Source organism: Macaca mulatta, chromosome 17, assembly GCF_049350105.2.
Source record: "Macaca mulatta isolate MMU2019108-1 chromosome 17, T2T-MMU8v2.0, whole genome shotgun sequence".
Lineage (NCBI taxonomy): Eukaryota > Metazoa > Chordata > Mammalia > Primates > Cercopithecidae > Macaca > Macaca mulatta.
The window spans coordinates 95,734,643-95,755,263 of NC_133422.1; the positions used below are offsets into that span (position 1 = coordinate 95,734,643).

General features: G+C 41.8%; 1 protein-coding gene and 1 long non-coding RNA gene across 3 annotated transcripts in view; one reads left to right on the forward strand and one right to left on the reverse strand.

Moving 5' to 3' along the window:
- The window catches only part of NALCN (sodium leak channel, non-selective), a 354,786-nt gene that overhangs the window by 6,672 nt on the left and 327,493 nt on the right, over positions 1-20,621 (reverse strand). For both annotated transcript variants that reach the window (XM_028837268.2, XM_028837267.2), the window contains 8 exons: positions 20,363-20,482; positions 14,893-14,961; positions 13,403-13,551; positions 12,472-12,565; positions 7,864-7,996; positions 7,091-7,206; positions 4,899-5,056; positions 1,530-1,680 (listed from right to left, as the gene is read on the reverse strand). In XM_028837268.2, coding sequence (XP_028693101.1) covers positions 1,530-1,680; positions 4,899-5,056; positions 7,091-7,206; positions 7,864-7,996; positions 12,472-12,565; positions 13,403-13,551; positions 14,893-14,961; positions 20,363-20,482 — 990 coding nt within the window. The remainder of the gene's footprint in view (positions 1-1,529; positions 1,681-4,898; positions 5,057-7,090; positions 7,207-7,863; positions 7,997-12,471; positions 12,566-13,402; positions 13,552-14,892; positions 14,962-20,362; positions 20,483-20,621) is intronic.
- Positions 1,531-3,349, forward strand: LOC114673456 (uncharacterized). The gene is made up of 3 exons (XR_013407710.1): positions 1,531-1,667; positions 2,154-2,275; positions 3,271-3,349. It is a non-coding gene; the product is annotated as an uncharacterized LOC114673456 (long non-coding RNA).

Sequence of the window (20,621 nt, forward strand, 5' to 3'; positions counted from 1 at the left end):
ATGACTGTGGCCGGCTAATTAATTAATTATTTTTTTCCCAGAGAGGAGGTCTCACTCTGTTGCCCCAGCTAGTCTCAAACTTCTGGTCTTAAGCCATCCTCCTGCCTCAGTCTCCCGATGTGCTGGGATTACAGGCATGAGATACTGCCCAGCTTGTATCTTATTTAAAATTACTAATGTAGCTATTCTATTTTTTCTCCTCTTATTTTATTCTAGGCTCATTAAGCCAATACAACCCCAACCCCTTTCCCACTTTCCTGCAAATTGTAAGAGGCAAAGTGCCTCGGGTGGATGAGAAAACCTTCGTGCTTGTCTTGGTTCTGAAGTTTCCAGGCCGATCCAGGAGACCAATCTGTCTTGGCATATACAAAAGCCAGGGCTCCTTGTGCCCTCTCAGAGCTAGAGGAGGACAGATTGATCCCTGGAGCTAACATAGCTACAGTGGCCAGCAGTGACGGGACATCACTGGGAAGCTGGCCTTGCTATAGGAGGTTGAGTTGTATCTTTTCTCTGGGAACCTTTTCTCTTCCAATAGAAATACATGTTTCTGCAATTGATGTTGCTCTGAGGAAGAAGATTGAAACAATCGCTGTTACATATAAATGTTTAGTGATTGCTTTGCGTTTTTTTACCCGTCCGTGAAACATGCCAAAAGCATTCATAAAGGTAATTATCTCATAGAGACATTCACTGTAAACAAAGTATATGCCAACGCAGTATACATTCATTAATTTATGAGTTAGAGAATCTTATAGGCTTATAACTCAGGAAGCAGGAAACATCATTAATCTTGAGAGGTGGTCTTTTCAGAATAAACAACATTATCACAGTTTGTTGAAATTTTTAGCAGCAATTTAAAGTAGTTTTGCAAATTCAACGTGGAAAATTCTAGAATTTTGTACAGTGGAGTTTAATAAATGGACATCATATTTTAATATTAATAAACTTTTTTTTTTTTTGAGACGGAGTTTCACTGTGTCACCCAGGCTAGAGTGCAGTGGCACGATCTCCGCTCACTGCAACTTCTGCCTCCCAGGTTCAAGTGATTCTCATGCCTCAGCCTCCTGAGTAGTAGGGATTACAGGCATGTGTGCCATGCCCGGTTAATTTTTGTATTTTTAGTAGAGATGGGATTTCGCCATGTTGGCAGGTTGGTCTCCAACTCCTGGCCTCAAGTGAGTTGAGCTCCCCCCTTGACCTCCCAAAGTACTGGGATTACAGGTATGAGCCACTGCGCCTGGCCAATAAACTGCTTTTTAAGTGTTCATGTCATATTATAAAAATGGGATTCCATGGAAACTCCTAATGGACTCTGCTACAGAGGGCAGGGCTGACTGTGGACCAGAGTGAAAGTCTGCATCAAGATCTGACCACTGTAAGTGGAGGTAGTGGACATAGTTTAAAGGGATAGAAGGCCGATCACAGAAGGAGCTAATCCCATGTTCATGAAGCTCTTTTCTTTTGTCCTCCTACTTCCGGGCGGGGCAGGGCGGGGACCCAACCTGCATGTGTGCAGTTAGTTCACTTACGGCTCTGATGCGCTTCAGGCACTTCTTGAGCCACATGCGGATGGTCTGCTTGGCCACCTCCTCCTCTATGGTGTACTCCAGCTGCTCCCTCGCCAGGAGCTCCTCCAGCTGCAAGCTCTTCCGGATGTCCACGGACCGGTATGAAAGCATGCTGGTGGGGGGAACACACCCGCAATCGCAGCTCTGATTTACCTGAGATTTACACCTTTAGATATGTCAAAATCCAGAGAGGACATCACTCCGTCTAACAAGTCTAGCGTTTGATGCCACCCCTCACCACCCATGTGTCTTGGGCGGGTCCTGTCACCTCTCTGTGTCTCATAAAGATAGTCCTGGTAACTTCTTTATTTAATGACTAAGTAAGTTAATATCTGTGAGGCTCTTATAGCAGTGCCATCTAAGTACCTGTAAAACAAAAGATCCAGGCTAGGTAAAGACTCAGGACTTTCTCTGCAGAAGGGAGACTGTGCCTCGAATACTTTCTTCACACTTAACCCCACGTGGTGATGGTTAATATGCTTGGCTGTGCATCACACCTTCCTACCCACTGCATTCCATTTCCCTCTCTGTTTATCTCATTCATCCTTCTGTATCTTCCTTATTAATTTTTTTTTTTTTTTTGAGATGGAGCTTCGCTCTTGTTGCCCAGGCTGGAGTGTAAAGTGCGATCTCAGCTCGCTGCAACCTCCGCCTCCTGGATTCAAGCATTTCTCCTGCCTCAGCCTCCCAAGTAGCTGGGATTACAGGTATGTGCCACCACGCCCAGCTAATTTTGTATTTTTAGTAGAGATAAGGTTTCACCATGTTGGTCAGATTGGTCTTACACTCCTGACCTCAAATGATCCGCCTGCCTCAGCCTCCCAAAGAGCTGGGACTACAGGTGTGAGCCACCACACCTGGCCTTCTTTATTGATTTTAGAGGCTACAAAACAAACCCAGGGTTGAATATCCACTCCCTTTTAACCCTCGACACACAACAGGCCCATGCAGTGGTAGATGAAGCCAACACAGCAGATGTTTTGCATCGCGGGTCACGGGGCAGTAAGGCAGCTCCCAGGATGCCTGGACTGAGCAGTCCACCACCACAGGAGAAGACAGGCCCTCTTGGCAGTGTGATGCACCCAGGTGTAACCACAGGATTCCAGGTTATGGTTCAGACCTATGCACCCTGGTGCACCTGTGCGCTACCCGCTTCTGTGAGCTCATTTCTACCCTAGAGCCCAAAGCACAGCATGGAGGCTCTTGAGAGCACTGGTACAGTGGACTTCTGTTCTTTGCTGAATCTCTTCCCACCACAGAGGGAACAAAATGAATTTTCTCTTCCCTGACTCATCAAGAATCTCATCAAAGCTTCACTGCTTTTATCTTCACTGTTTTTATCATATACTGGGCTAGGGGAATAAATAGGAAGGGGAGAAACAGCCCCACCATTGATTTTGCCTGGGTCTATTTTTATTAGATACACCAGTGTGTTCCAAAGAGGCTGAATATTAACTATTAATGACCACAGTATGCCTATCTGCCTCATGTCAACCTAAAAAAATTTGTCACTAGGAGGAGACTCAGAAACATTCTGACAGAGATGACATCCTCTGTGATTCATATGCATTTCTCCGTCCCATCTTTTTCTGCTTTTTAGCTTGTTCGTGGAAGAACTGAATAGTGGGAGGTGAAATTGATAACTCGTGAGAACTTTTCCCAGATTCTTCCTGTGATGATCTGATCTTTTTTTTTTTTCTAGCTTCTGGCCACAAGCATATTTCTGTACACCTGAGTTCTCCTGAAATTTGAGACACAACACAGTACCCCACGCACTACTGGTAGGTACTGCTATGTGATTAAAATAGCTACTGCTAGTCAATCGCTCTTATTTTTTCTGTGGCACGGGCCCCTGTGGCAGTGCAGCTTATGGGACATTTCTTAAAATAATGCTTTAGATGCACAGAATGAAATATACAGTATTACAAAGGAAACCAATTATATTAAAATACAATTCTCAAATTACTTTAAAACAGCAGTGATATAGTAACATAAGTGCTTCTTTATTATTCCATTAAATAATACCATCTAGCAGAGCTCAAATGACTACCCTAACTCAGAAGCACTGGTGAGCATAAATGATATTGTAAGATGTCAGCCAAGGCAGTCAGTTATGTAACCTGAAAATATCTATGATTTCTCCTGGTAACAAAGACATGGATATTACTAATGTGACTGTGGTTTGTTGCCTACATTCATCATGGAAGAGAATGCCGCATTTCAAAGACCGACTAGTGAAAATAAAGATGTAATTGTTTCCCTTTGCAAGTCCATGGGCCTCTGTTTTATCCATGGACTCCTGCTTAAGAAGCTGTTATGGGTTAAATGTTTCCTCCCAAAGAAAGAAGTGTTGGAGTCCTAACCTCTAGTACCTCAGAATGTAATGTTATTTGGAAAAAGAATATTGCAGATGTAATTAGTAATTAAGTTAAAATGAGATCACAGTGGAGTAGGATGGACTCCTAATGTAATATGACAGATGTTCTTATAAAAGGAGAAATTTGAATATAGATACATACACACACACACACAGAATGCCATGTGAAGATGAAGGGAGACCAGGCTGATGCTTCAACAAGCCAAGCAATGCCCAACATTGGCAGCACACCCCCCGCAGCCAGGGGAGAGGCTGGGCCAGATTCTCCCTCACAGGCCTCAGAAGGAACTAGCCCTGCAATACCTCCATCTCGGGCTTCCAGCATCCAGGACTTCGAGACCATACCTTTCTGTTGTTTAAGCCCCTCAGCTTAAGGTACCAAGTTACAGTAGCCCAAGGAAACAAATACAGAAGTCTCCCAGGGAGAAGAAAAGGCAGAGACTCCATTTGACCCTCTGTCCTGTCTGGGTGCTCATGAAATGTGTGGAAAATCTGGTGTTTTAGCCAATGGGGCAACCATCACAGAGCAGGTCAGGCGAATTCTTATCAGACCTGTGCAAGTGAGGCACTCTACGTGTTAGTCCCAGCTTTGCCAGAGCCCTGTAACCACAAGCAAGTCATTCAGCTCTTCCGGGCAGCTCCCACATCATAGGGAAGGGGTGGGACTGTGCTCTCCCAGATCCCTTCAACCTCTTCCCTCAGGGAGCACCTCCGTGGGCAGGGGCCCCTGTGGGACGTCAGGGCATGGCTGCCCAGCCCTCCCCTGCGAGGCACCTACTTGGAAATGATCACTGGAGGGCAGCGGGAAAGGGCACTTAGCACCTGGGACATGTGACCCCGCTTCACGACCACAGCAGATGTGGCATTTGGGTTGGAAACACACTGCAGAGGCCTTGAAGGCTGACGGCTGTAGTTTCTGGCCCCGTTCAGCCCTGCAAAAGCCTGCCTTGTACCTCAGGACGTCGTGGAAGGTGACGTCGCCACCGTTGTGGAGCCTCTCCATTTCGTAGCACATGTGCTTAAACAGGAGCTTGTCCTTGTCCAGGTCCACCTCCAGCCTCCCACGCAGCAGCCGCAGCAGGAACTTGACACGGAATGTGGGGATCACCCCCTGTGTGGCAGAGCACAAGCAGCAGCAAATCATCATCAGGCCTCAGTGATGCACTTGGGTTTCTCAAAAAAAAAAAAAAAAAAAAAAAAAAAAAGGTGCTATTTCTCAAAAGCTAGCATAATTAGCACCAGATGTGAAGAAAGCTGGTCACCTCCTTGGAGCCTGGTGGAATTAAGTGCACTGAGAAGAGCAGAGGATGGAAAACTGAGTGATAAATTTCTCTCTCTGGGATGCCACCACATTGCAGCATTTGGAGTGAGGCATGGGAAGCTCCCCCTCAGCCCCCCAGGACACTGCTGTTGCCCTCACCAGGCTGATGCTCATGTGGCCTGTCTCACGGACTCTGCCTCCAATGCATGCACTGAGTGGGTCATAATGCACTCACACAAGGTAATGGACAAGACACAGACATGTAATCCTCCTCTTCACTCAATCTGGATGCTAGGAATGTCTCAATGTTTATTGGAAGTTTTCCTACCACTAAAAGATAACTTGTGGTGGATCATGCCTGTAATCTCAGCATGAGGTGGGTGGACCACCTGAGGTCAGGAGTTCGAGATCAGCCTGGCCAACATGGTGAAACCTAGTCTCTACTAAAAATACAAAAATTACCCAGATGCAGTGGTGCGTGCCTATAGTCCCAGCTACTCGGGAGGCTGAGGCTGGAGAATCACTCGAACCCAGGAGTCAGAGGTTGCAGTTAGCCGAGATTGTACCACTGCACTCCAGCCTGGGGACAGAGTGGGACTCCATCTCAAAAAGAAAAAAAAAAAAGAGATAACTCCTTTTCATGTCTTCTTCAGGATTAGAAAAACTATATACAAGAGAATTTGGCCCCCAGCTCTGCCCTCTTCTGGGTCAGAACTGATCCAGACACTGAGAATCTAAGATGTGTTGCTACCTCCCACGCAACACAAACCACCATGCCCCCCTGGCTGGATCTTTGAATGAAAGTGCTGGGCAGAACACTAGTGAGCATGAGTGCCTGCCAGTTACTGACATCTCAGTGTGCAGGGTAGTGTGTTCTTCATGTGTGTATTACATTAAAGCAGGGTGACAGTTATGGAGAGACAGGTGGGTCCTGAGGAGCTGAGAGCGAGGTCAGATCCCCTGCACGCAGGGCACACACTATCTTGAAAGCCCTTGAGACTGGAGCCTGGGTGGGCGGGGGTACCAAGAAGAGGGATAAAATCGGGGTGAGGGCACTGACAGGGCCCCTCATTTATGACGCCCATGCTGGCTCCTTGGTCTTTGTGCCCTTCATCAACTCTTCTTGAACTATTTCCAGATCTCTCTTCCAAATACTCTGGCAGAACCTTCCTTGTGTTGTTCAGACATAATGTCCCACAGCACCCCTCAGGCCTCCTTCATGGCCATTCCTGCCGGTGCAGCCCAACCCCAACTACTGTCTATAGTTTTAACTTCTGGAAATACTGCTACTAATTATTATTTCACTTTTTATTATTTGTCTCCACCTATTAGAATGTAAACTCTGTGAGTACAGGAGCTGTTCCATCTTGTTCATTGCTATATCCTCAGTGCCTAGAACTGTGCCTGAGTGTTTGCTAGGATGAGGAAGAGAGAAGAGGAGGAGGAGGAGGAACAGGAGGAAGTGGAGAAGAAGGAGGTGGGGGAAGAGGAGGTAGAGGTAGAGGAGAAGGAGGAGGTAGAGGAGAAGGAGGAGGTGGAGGGGGAAGATGGGGAAGATGAGGAGGAGGGGGTGGATGAGGAGGAGGAGGGGGTGGAGGAGGAGGAGGAGGGGGTGGAGGAGGAGGGGGTGGATGAGGGGGTAGATGAGGAGGAGGAGGGGGTAGACGAGGAGGGGGAGGGGGTGGGGGAGGGGGTGGAGGAGGAGGAGTAGGAGGAAGGGAAGGAGGTGGAGGTTGATGACGGCAATGACAAGAGGAAGAGCAAACCGCAGCTACTTTGGCTAATTTTAAGAAATCTTTGCCAGCCTCAAAACCATTTAAATGTTTGAGACATGTTGGTAAGTCTCTTTGAGGTGGGGCATGAAACAACAACCCACTCCCATACCTCTCTTTTATCATCCACCATGTTCCATATGATTTGAAAGTGGCGAAGATCGTTGTAACTTAAAAGCTGGTCCTCCTCAGTGGAATAAAACAAGGAGAAATTCTCAACAATTATGGCTTTTAAAAAAAGAAAAATTCAGAAGTTAGACAATTATGCTAATCTGTCATATTTCAGAAAGAGTAAAACATCCATTATTAATAATGGATTCTATCACCTACATCATAAGCCAGATTTTTAAAGTGCTTTTAGTATGGTTTCCAAATTGGCATGTTTACACTTGGACTAAGCTATTTCTGCAGCTCCTGCCTTTCCAAAGCATGAGGGTCATAAGCACAAACACACATTCTGTGTATAGAGATAGTCATGCCAGCTGGCTTTAACTCTTAGTTTAGAGCTCCAGGGCCATTTTTAAAGGTCAAATTGAGTTCTGGGTGGCCCCACGGCTGGGTGAATAAGGTGTACCTTTCAAAAACATAAATGTGATATTTCAAGGCTAGACAGTCCTCTCTGATATTTGTTCAACTCAGTCCATGAGAAGAGCTCTTTTGAAATTAATGATCATAATAAATGGTACAACTCTTAAAATTGCAGTCAACTGTCATTTACATGCCTTTCAAAGGTCTTTTCAGCTTCTGGATTGAGAGACAACAATTTATAATTAATGCCATGAAACACCCACCCCAAGCAATCCAAGATAATTGCTTGAAAATCATACATAATTATCTAAGTACCTGAGTTTAAAGAGTAAAAAGTATTCAACTAACATCACTTACCTACAAGCAGATTTAGCATGATGTAGGCAATGATGACATAAAATGAGCAGAAATACATAAGTGCCCCAGCATAGTTTCCACAGTCTGTTGCCCAGTATGTAAATTCATCCGGAGTACAAAAAGGAGGCTGAACCTTTGGGGCATTGGGGCAGAAGAAGAAGGAGAGGATAAGAGTAGAGAATAGAAATTTCTTTTAGCTGACTATAGTTAATGAATAGATTCCTAAACATATAGAATATAATTAACTTCAAAGTAAGCTTTCAAAAGCCACATACATTGGGTACATCATCTATAGCAAAAATAAAGAATATTTCACTTATTGTATGCTGTTATCTTGTAGAATCCCAAGGTTACTGCCATTTTTAAAAGCACAATGAAAATGAACTGATCTCCACTAGATACTCTTTCTGCCTCCGCCACTAGCCCCAAGTGATAAGTAGCCACTGTGATGCAAACTGCAGAAAATCAAATAAAAAGACATTTGCAAGTTTTTCTCTGACTGAAGTAACGGGTTAAGATTTGGGAATATACACTCTACAGGTATACCCTGGAGACATTGCAGTTTCAGTTCCAGCCTGCTGCGATAAAGTGAATACTGCAATAAAACAAGTCCCACGCATGTTTTGGTTTCCTAGTGCATATGCAAGTCATGTTTATACCATACTGTGGCTTATTAAGTGCACAATGGCATTATGTCCAAAAAGGTACGGACCTTAATAAAAAGTATTTTTATTGCTAAGAAAAGCTAACAATCATCTGAACCTTCAGTGAGTTGTAATCTTCTGCTGGTGGTGGAGGGCCTTGCCTCAATGTTGACACCGCTGACTGAGCAGGGTGGTGGCTGCTGATGGCTGGGGTGGCTGTGGCAATTTCTTAAAACAAGACAACATGGAAGTTTATCGTATCAACTGACTCTTCCTTTCATGAAAGATTTTTCTGCAGCATATGTTGCTGTTTGCTGGCATTTTACCCACAATAGAACTTCTTTCGAATTTGGAGTCAATCCTCTCAAACCCTGCTGCTGGTTTATTGAGTAATTTTATGTAACATTATAAATCCTTTGTTGTCATTATGACTACGTTCATAGCACCTTCTGCAAGAGTAGGTTCCATTTCAGGAAACCACTCTAATCATCCATAAGGAGGAATCTTCATTCCTTCAAGTTTGATCAGGAGACTGTGGCAATTTGGTCACATCTTCAGGTTCCATTTCTAATTCTAGTTCTCTTGCTATGTCTACCAACCACATGTGCAGTGACTTCCTTCACTGAAGTCTTGAACCCCTCAAAGTCATCCATAATGACTGGAATCAACTTCTTCCAAATTCCTGTTAATGCTGATGATATTTTGACCTCCTTCCATGAATCATGAATGTTCCTAATGGCATCTAGAATAGTGAATCCTTTCTAGAGGTTTTTCAGTGTACTTTGCCCAGATTCATCAGAGGAATCACTATCTATCACAGCTATTCACCTTATGAAATCTATTTCTGAAATAATAAGACTTGAAAGTTGAAATGACTCCTTGAGCCATGGACAGAATGGATGTTGTGTTAGCAGGCATGAAAACAACATTAATCTCCTTATACATCTGCTGGTACAGCTCTTGGTTGACCAGGTAGATGCATTGTTAATGAGCAGTACTACTTTGAAAGGAATCTTTTCTTTCCTGAGCAGTAGGTCTCAAGAGTGGGCTTAAATATCCAGAAAACCATGCTGTAAACAGCTGTTCTGTCATCCAGGCTTTGTTGTTTCATTTATAGAGCACAGGCAGGGTAAATTTAGCGTAATTCTTAAGAGACTGTATTAGTCCATTATCACGCTGCTAATAAAGACATACCTGAGACTGGGTAATTTATAAAGAAAAGAGCTTTAATTGACTCACAGTTCAGCAGGGATGGGGAGGCCTCAGGAGACTTACAATCATGGCGGAAGGGGAAGCAAACATGTCCTTCTTCACATGGTGGCAGCAAGAAGTGCCAAGCAAATTGGGGGAAAGCCCCTTATAAAACCATCACATCTCATGACAGCTATAGTGAGAACTCACTCAGTATCACAAGAACAGGATGGAAGAAACCACCCCCATGATTCAATTATCTCTGCCTGGTCCCTCCCATGACACAGGGAGATTAAGAGAACTACAATTCAAGATGAGATTTGGGTGGGGACACAGTCAAACCATAGCAGGGACCTAGGATTTTTGGAATGGTAAATGAGCATTAGCTTCCACTGAAAGTTACCAGCTGCATTAGTCCCTAACAACAGAGTCAGTCTGTCATTTGAAGCTTTGAAGCCAGGCATTGACCTCTCCTTTCTAGCTATGAAAGTTCTAGAGGGCATCTTCTTCCAATAGAAGGATGTTTTGTCTACATTGAAAATCCATTGTTTAGTGAAGCCACCTTAATTAATTATTTTAGGTACATCTTCTAGATAACTTGCCACAGCTTTTACATCAGCAGCACTTACACTTTTATAATATGGAGATGGCTTCTTTCTTTCCTTAAACATCATGAACCAACCTTTGCTAGCATCGAATATTTTTTTCTGCAGCATTCTCACCTCTCTCACCCTTCATAAATCTGAAGAGAGTAAGGGCCTTCTTCTGCATTTGGCTTTAGCTTAAGGGCATGTTGTGGCTAGTCTGATCTTCTATTCAGACCGGTAAAACTTTCTCCATATCAGCAATAAGGCTATTTCTTATCAGTCATGTGTTCACTGGAGTAGCATTTTAATTCCCTTCAAGAACTTTTCCTTTGAATTAACAACTTGAGTAACTATTTGGTGCAAGGGACCTAGCTTTTGGGCTAACATGGCTTTTGACATGTCATTCTCCGTAAGCTTAATCATTTCTAGCTTTTGATTTAAAGTGAGAGATGTGTGAATCTTCTTTTCACTTGAACACTTATAGGCCATTGTAGGGTTATTAATCGGCCTAATTTCAATATTGTTGTGTCTCAGGACATAGGGAGGCCCAAGAAAAGAGAGAAGCGTTGGAGAAACAGCTCTTTGGTGCAGCAGTTAGAAGACATATGACATTTATCAATTAAATTCTCCATCTTATTGAGCATGATTCATGGCACCCCTCAAAACAATTACAAAAGAAACATCAAAAGATCATTGATCACAGATCACCAAAACAGATATAATAATAATGAAAAAGTCTGAACTAGTGAGAATTACCAAAATGTGATAAAGAACCAGAAAGTGAGCAAACACATGCTATTAGAAAAATGGCCCTGATAGATCTGCTCAACACAAGATTGCCATAAAGTCTTTTACACAAGACTTTGTAAAAATGCAAAGTCTGCAAAAGGCAGTAAGTGAAGCATAGTAAAACAAGGTGTGCCTGTACATAGCAAATTCACGTTCAAATTGTGTAAGGAGTGAGCCCCATTCCTGGAACAGGGTCATGGGATGCTATGGAATAGCACAAGACTTAAGTCATCAAAAACTCTCTCATTGTTTACAGGCTCAATAAAATGCCAATGCCTCTGACAGCACTTTCTGGTTTTTCTCAGCCAGAGAAACTAGCTCTTTCTTCTTTAATCCCAGCATTCTGCTTGTATTTTTATTTAAGATTCGTTAAATTTTGCGTTGTGTTCTATTTGATTTGGCAAATTCTCCTTGTTAATTCATGCATGAAGTCCTAGCGCTCCTACTCTGTGCTAGGTTTGTGCCAAGTTTGGGGAGAGACTGGTAAGAAAGACATAGGCCCAGTCCCTTCTTCCTGCTGACAGTTGGATGCTGTGTAACCCAATATGGTGACCACTAGCTCCATGCAGCGATGTAAATTTAAATTTATGTTAATTAAAATGTAATAATATACAATTAAAACTAAAATTCAGTTCCTCAGTTGTGTTAGTCGTATTTTCAGTGCCCCATAACCACATATGGCTAGTGGCTCCCCGAATTAGTGCAGATTTCCACCACTGCAGAACTTTTATAAGATAGCATTGGTCCTATAGTGAGAAAGAGAGAAAATAAATGAATGTAAGCCAATAATTCACTACAGCTGTGATACTTATTACAAAGGAGAACTATAGAGCAGCATAAGAACATATAGCTGGCTGTCTTAGCTGAAGGCAAAAGACCTGAAGGAATGGATGTTTAAACTGATACCAGAAGGATGATGCTTGGGGAAGACAGGGTATAATAAGAAGGAAGTATAAAGTATACTTTATAGTATAAAGGAAGAGTAGCTCAGAGCCCTTGAGGTAAGCTCCCGGAGTGTGCCTTGGAGTTGCTGAAGACCTAGCACCTAGCATATAGCTGAGGGGCAGTGAACTATCTACTGAATATGTTAAATTAAAGGGCTCCCTGTTTGGCTTTGATTACCAAAATATTAAAGATGGGAGGGAAAGAACAACACCCACAGAATGCATATTTGTTGAATGGAACTACAATAGCTCAGGTTGGGTTAATTGAGTATTTTGCCCTAAATATTCATGCATTGGAATGTGTAATAATGCAATTTTATGGACTGAAGTGTCAGGATTTATATTTCATACACAAAGTCTTGATGCTAGCAAGGATGATCCTGCCAACATTGGGTTGCAAGACTTTCATGCTGATTCTAAGTCTAAGTTTTGTTCATGGTGAGAGATATTTACCATACAGTCATGCATAATCTTGTTCCAGTCTTCACCTGTGACAATTCGGAACAGTACGGTAATAGCTTTGCCAGCCGAAGAAAAGTTTGCATGCCTAATTTAAGAAAAAAAATTAACAGAATGTGAATAGAAGGGTTTGTCATGAAATAGCATAGTTTGCCACCATCAAAACAAGTGGAGGTTGTAGTAAATTTGGTTGCTAAGTTACCTTTTCCAAAGGTTATACCTTTTTATTAGTTTGTCATTTATACTTGCCTCCAAATATAGCTGTCTGAACACCCAACTCTGGCATGACCACTAATTTATTGCCATTCATCTTGAATGACTAAGTAGGCAGGCTTTGGCAACTAAGTGATTCCTTCTTTCACTTGGAGGATGCTATAAAAGGTGGGGCAGCCATGTAGCTAATTCCTACAACCAGACATATCGGTATATACTTTGTTGTATCAGGACTTTAAAAAAAAAATGAGATGCATCCATAAAACTTAGGCAAATCATTGAAAACTGCTTTTCATATATTACAACCATTTGGGGGGCTTCTAACTTCCCATATTTTCCTGAGAAAGAAACCCAAAGTTATCTTAAAATTGTTCCAACTAAAAATAGTGTATCATTTTTTGGCAATATGTAGATAGAAAAAGTGCTGGAATTGGGAGTGATTATTACTGAATGTTGGTGGAATTATGGATTCTTTTTGTTTTCTTTTATTTCTAAATTTTCTAAGGTTTTGAAATTAGACCTTTTCAGTTGAATAACCTTTTTCAACTGGAAAAATATCATTTAAAACTTGGCTATTTTATTTTAATTTCCAACAGATTACTTCCCTTTTACCTCTCCTAGACTTTAGTAGACAAAAAACATTTGTTTATTTAAAATTTTATTACTAAAGGGTTTGCTTGATAAATGAATAGAAAGATAAATATACACCAACCTGTTAATGTTCTCCCCGTATTTCACAGTACCAAACAAAACAACTCCAGCAAAAGCGTAACACAGCAGCAAGAGGAACATGCCTACTATGATAAAGAAGCTCTTGTACATGCTGACGACCACTGTCAAGAGGAGCATCTTTAGCGTTACCTGGGGACCAGGGGTGGGAAGCAGAGAGAGAGAGAGGGAGAGGGAGAGGGAGAGGGAGAGAGAAAGAGAGAGAAAGAGAGAGAGAGAGGAGGGAGAGAGAGAGAGAGGGAAGGGGAGAGGGGGAGGGGGAGGGGGGGAGAGAGAGAGGGGGGGAGAGAGAGAGAGAGAGAGAGAGAGAGAGTGGGAAGGAGAGAGAGAGAGAGAATATTCAATCCATTAAGCTATGGAAGACCTGGGTAGCAACTAATTTTTAAGCAGATTGGCTCAAAAGTGATTCTTAGGTGTATCATTTGGAAGTTGCTTTCTATAAGGTATTAAATCTAAATATTCTCAAAACCCACCAGGCATTGGGTGAATGTTATTCTTACTTCAAACATTTCAGCCTCTTCACACAAATTAATAAGAGTAACATTAAGCATTTTCACCTTCCATTTTCTCTTCTCCTGCTCCTCAATTCTCTGATACGGGCTACACATTTTTGACTGATAGCAAGTAAACTCAGGTTTCTTCCACAAATAGACTTTCACAGAAACAAACCTAAGCAATGGTATAATACTAAATAACTATAAAATATTAAATATATTGGTTATGTGTACGTATGGAATGTATATATGAAATAATGTTTATAATAAAAAAGGAAACAGCATTGTAAAAAATGAAAAATATATGTGGAGTATACCCATGAACATTAACAAATAATATTAAAAAATCTGGAATCCCATCCCAGCTAACATGGTGAAACCCTGTCTCTACTAAAAATACAAAAATTAGCTGGGTGTGGTGGCGCATGCCTGTAATCCCAGCTACTTGGGAGGCTGAGGCAGGAGAATCACTTGAACTTGGGAGGTGGAGAAAACAGTGAGCCAAGATCCCGCCACTGCACTCCAGCCTGGTGACAGAGCAAGACACTCTGTCTCAAAAAAAAACTGGAATCATGGAAACATACAAATTCATTAAAGATTATTTTTCTGTGAAGTAAAGTTACATAACTTTATTGAAAATAAAAATAAAAATGCATTAAGAATTAAGAATATTGGTTTTATTCATGACTGATGTTATCTTTAAATTAATAAATTTAATTTAATTATTGAATATAAAGAATAGGCAACATAAATGGCAGGAAACACATTGAATGATAACTAATTCATTTAATAATTAGTTATTTAATTTTTATTAATGATTCATTTAATAATATTTAATGCTTGTTAATCTTGACTTATGATGTCTAGTAATTTGTGACTACATCCCTAAATACCTGGAGGTAAGGCTGTAATCAATTAATCACCATTCTTTCATTAACACATATATAACCTTGAATAAGATTCTTCACAAGGTACTTACATGTTTTCCACAGATGGAGAAAAACCTAAATACAATCACACAAGCGCCCATCATGTAGGTATATGCATTCTGAAATTTAAACAGAAGACAGCCTCTCATAATTTGCACAAAAGATCTTGTTACAGTTCCATTTTTTAAGTATTCCGTGAAGTATACTGAATAATTAGCTGAATATGTATAAATTCTTGTAAGAAAGTTATCTAAAAAAGGTGCTGAAAAGGTCACTGCAAAAACTCATGAATAAATATTAGATTTAAAATTCAATCTCAAATGAAACTTCGGGTTCTGTTTTACTCAGTTAAATTCTGTATTTTGAAATTCATTTTACATAAAATGGTGACCAGCTCTTTTGTATATATGATGTGAAAAACATAGGATAATGGTGCAACATAGGAAGGTCAAATGACATAGGAGATAAAGGAATCCTGGCAAAAAGAAAGGGCTGATGGTGGAAAAGATTGCCAGAAGTCAGATTCTAGACACCACTGAAGAACAAATACACACTCATTCCTCTAAGCTGATTTCAGAGAGGTCCTCCCTGCTCAGGAACACATCCAGCTCTTTCTTCAAGGGTGTGATTACCAGGAAGAGATGACTGCACTTTATGAATAAGAAAGCTTCATTTGAGAAACAAAGATCCCACCAGCTATAGCTGCAATAACAACCTTAACACTCAGCCGATGCCAGAGTGTGATTACTCTCAAGGAGGCTTGCCTAGCCAAATGATGACAGTCACAGATGGGCCCCGGGAAGGGGATCCAGCAAGATCCTTGGTGAGGTCCAAGCACATGAATGTGCACATAGCATCTTTGGATAGGGAACTTTCCTTCCCAATAGTCCACTGCAAAATACGGTGGAGAGTGAGCATCCTTCCAAGGCCAAAGAGGTTCTTGGAGAAGAACAAAAGCAGTTAGGCAGAAAAGGCAAATCGGTCTTTTGGGTTTAAGATTTCCTCTCTGAGGTTATCTGGGATTAGGGAGTCTACTTGACTTTTGCTTGGACTGAGTAGCTTTAGGTTGCATTTTGATATGGTTTGGCTGTGTTCCCACCCAAATCTCATCTTGGATTGTAGTTCCGATAATCCCCACATATCATGGGAGGGACCTGGTGGAGATAACTGAATCATCGGGGTGGTTTCCCTCATCTTATTCTTGTGATGATTAAGTTTCACGAGGTCAGATAGTTTTATAAGGGGCTTCCCCTTTCACTGGTCACTCATACCTCTTCCTGCCACCATGTGGAGAAGGATGTGTTTGCTTCCCCTTCCATCATGATTGTAAGTTTTCTGAGGCCTTCCCAGCCATGCAGAACTGTGAGTCAATTAAACATCTTTCCTTTACAAATTACCCAGTTTTGGGTATTTTTCCATATGAGCATGAAAAAGGACTAATACAGTAAATTCGTAGAGTGGGGGGCTACTATAAGGATACCTGAAAATGTGGAAGCAACGTTGGAACTGGGTAACAGGCAGAGGTTGGAACAGTTTGGACGACTCAGAAGAAGACAGGAAGATATGGGAACGTTTGGAACTTCCTAGAGACCTGTTGGATGGCTTTGACCAAAATACTGATAGTGATATGGACAATGAAGTCCAGGCTGAGGTGGTCTCAGGTGGAGATAAGAAACTTATTGGGAACTGGAGCAAAAGTGACTCTTGTTATGCTTTAGCAAAGAGAGTGGCGGCATTTTGCCCCTGCCCTAGAGATCTGTGGAACCTTGAATTTGAGAGAGATGATTTAGGGTATCTGGTAGAATAAATTTCTAAGTGACACAGTATTCAAGAGGAAGCAGAATATAAATATTTGAAAAATATGCAGTCTGATGATTTTATAGAAAAGAAAACCTCATTTACTAGGGAGAAATTGAAGCCAGTTGCACAAATTTACATAAGTAACGAGGGGCTAAATGCTAATCACCAAGACAATGGGGAAAATGTCCCCAGGGCATGCCAGAGACCTTCATGGCAGCCCCTTCCATCACAGGCCTGGAGGCCTAGGAGGGAAAAATGGTTTTGTGGGCAGGCTCCCCCTGCTCTATGCAGCTTTGGGACATGGTGCCCTGCCTTCTAGCAGTTTCTGCTCCAGCCATGGCTAAAAGACGACAGTGTACAGCTCAAGCCAATGCTTCAAAGAGTGCAAGTCCCAAGACTTGGTGGCTTACACATGGTGTTGGGCCTGTGGGTGAACAGAAGTCAAGAACTGAGGTTTGGGAACCTCTGCCTAGATATCACAGGATATATAGAAACAACTACATGTCAAGGCAGAAGTTTGCTGTGGGGCCAGAGCCCTCATGGAGAACCTCTGCTGGGGCAGTGCAGAAGGAAAATGTGTGGTTGGAGTCCACACACAGAATTCCCACTGGGGCAATTCTGGTGATTAGCATTTAGCCCCTCGTTACTTATGTAAATTTGTGCAACTGGCTTCAATTTCTCCCTAGTAAATGAGGTTTTCTTTTCTATAAAATCATCAGACTGCATATTTTCCAAATATTTATATTCTGCTTCCTCTTGAAGCTGTGAGAAGAGGGCCACCATCCTCCAGACTCCAGAATGGTAGATCCACTGACAGCTTGCACTGTGTGCCTGGAAAAGCCACAGACACTCAACACCACTCCAGGAGGGGGGCTATTCCCTGCAAAGCCACAATGGTGGAGCTGCCCAAGGCCATGGGAGCCCACCTCTTGCATCAGGGTGCCCTGGATATAAGACATAGAGTCAAAGGAGATTATTTTGGAACTTTAATGTTTAATGACTGCCCTATTGGATTTTGGACTTGCATGGTGCCTATAACCCCTTTATTTTGGCCAATTTCTCCCATTTGGAATGGGTATATTTACCCAATGCTTGTACTCCCATTGAATCTAGGAAGTAACTAACTTGCTTTTGATTTTATGGGCTCATAGGCAGAAGAAACTCTCCTTTTCTCAGATAAGACTCTGGGCTTGGACTTTTGAGTTAATGCTGGAATGAGTTAAGACTTTGGGGGACTGTTGGGAGGGTATGATTTTAAATTGAATTATGAAGACATGAGATTTGGGAGGGTTCCAGACAGAATGATATGGTTTAAGCTGTGTCCCCACCCAAATCTCATCTTGAATTGTAGTTCCCATAATTTCCACGTGTTGTGGGAGGGACCTGGTGGAGATAATTGAATCATGGGGGCAGTTCCCCCATCCTGTTCTCATGATATTGAGTTAGTTCTCATAAGATCTAATGGTTTTATAAAGGGACTTCCCCCTTTGCTGGGCACTCATTCTTCTCTCTCTTGTTCCCTTGTGAAGAAGGATGTGTTTGCTTCCCTTTCCACCATGATTGTAAGTTTCCTGAGGCTTTCCCAGCCATGTGGAACTGTGAGTCGATTAAACATCTTTCCTTTACAAATTACCCAGTTTTGGGTATTTCTTCATAACAGCGTGAGAAGGGACTAATACACATTTTATCTGGAGAAAGGAAAAACATGGGCTTTGCTGCCTCTTCTTTCCACATTCGCTAAAGATCTATTGCAGATACCTTTCCTCTTTATGTTTTGGAAGTAAAGACAACCAATAGTTTTTAGGATGAGAACCTGAATTCTTCACCTTGGACTCCAAGGTCCTAAGAGGTCTGACACCTTCTTACCCATCCAAATCTTGTACTATGCTAGTACTATGTATCTATCCTTCTTCCAGCTCTGTCATCTTTCCATCACAGGGACAGCTACCTGAAATGCCCTCCTCTTATCCTACAGATGGAGCCATCACTCCCTTGGGGATGTCTTCCAAGACCTCTCTGATGAAGCCATCTCCCACTATTATCTAAGTTGTCACAGGAACACAGGCTTTCCTTCATCTCCCTCATCATAGTCATTATACTCATAGATTTGTGAGCAATTGATGACTATCTGTCACTTTTCCAGGATCTAAGGTTCACAAGAGCAGCAACTGTATTTGTTTTGCTTATAACATTCTTCTCAATTACTAGTACTGTGTCTTGTACTAGGAATTGAGAACCATCTATTGCTGAGAAAATAGTTCAGGGTGACTGAGAGCTCACCTAGGCTTCATAGAGCTCCTGATGCTGAAGGCAACCACTGGTTTAAGAAGGATGCTCACTATGTTCATGAGCACAGCATCTCATATTAAGGCAAGCCCTTTAGGATGTGTAAATAAGTCTTTCCCAGCATGTCTCTAACATGAAGGGGATGGGAGAATGGATAGAAGGAAACAGGGAAAAACTAATAATATTCCTTGGGATGAGATCAAGGATGACTAACAAAAAGAAGGTAATTATAATAATGCCTACAAACTTGTATAATCTTTCTAGTTCAAGAAAGCCTCAAATATATTATCTCACTTGATCTTCATAATGCCAGAGGAAATAGGTGGATTATGAAGTTATATTGCCCGTTCAGAGCAGGAAACAAAGGATCATTGAAGGCAAATAAATTAGTCAAGGCTGGAAAATGGTGGAGCCTAGAGTAGGACCCATATCTTCCAGAGCTGTGCTGTCCAACATGGTAACTATCGGCCACATGGAACCACATTATGGGTTATTGAGCACTTGAAATGTGGCAATTTAAATGAAGATATGCTGTAAATGTAAAATACCTACTCAGCCAAAGACTTCACACACAGATACAAGGATGCAACTTACCTCAATAATTTTATATTGCTTACACATGAAAATAATACTATTTTGGATATAGCAGTTTAGAAAATGTAATCATTAAATTGTTAATAATTATAATTACATAAATAATTATAATTAATAAATAATTGCTTTTTTATTGTGGCTTCTAGAAAATTATCTAGTGGTATCTGTGGCCACATTTTATTTTTACTGGACAATATGGCCCTAGATTACAGCTCAGTACACCCATAGCTGCAGATTTTGAGTGGGATCTCGGACTGAATGGATGGTGAAGGCACTTTAGGTAAAATAGTGAGAACACAGGTGTAGAGATGGAGAATCATATGCTTTAGAGAAGTGGAGGCTAAATGTCTTATAGAAAATGAAACAGTGGAAGTACTTGAGAATTACATCGTGAAATACTGACTATAGCGAAGTGGAATGAATGCTGTATTTCAGCTGAGAAAGCAGGAAAACAGGATTGTAGTCTTCCGATACTAGCTTGTTGTGTGAATTCGGACAGTTCTCAATCTCTGTTGCAATCTTCCTCTTTCTTTCTTCCTTGTTTTCCCCTTTGGTAAAATGAGGGGTTAAATCAGAAGATCTTGAAGGTCCTCCTCTTTCTAGCTTGCACCATCTAGGGCTTTGAGGGGGCAGGTTTTGCCTGTGTGAAGTGTGCGGGGGTGTGTACATGCAGAACAAGCATGTCTGAGAGTCCATCACAGTCAAAGCTGGGCTTTAGGGAGGTCCATCTAACACCTCAGAGCAGGTTGATGTGGAGTAAAATGAGACTGGAAACAGAACTGAGCAGAACTGAACCAAACTGAAATAATCAGCTGAAATCAATTTGACTTCTACGCTTACCAGGAGGGCAAAGTGAAGCACCACCCATACAACGCCAAGTGACGTCACCAGGAGATCGTATCGGTTCCTTCTGCTTTGCCAGAAGCCAGCAGGTGACATTGCTATGATCTTCATGGTAACCTGGAGAAAAAGCAAAGAAGAAAATAAACAGAGGGAGGGTTTAGCACATATTTAAATGTATTAACTTGAGATGCATTATGTGTATGTATTTTTTTTTTCAAATGAAGAAAATTCTAAATTATTTGATGTGGACACAGTA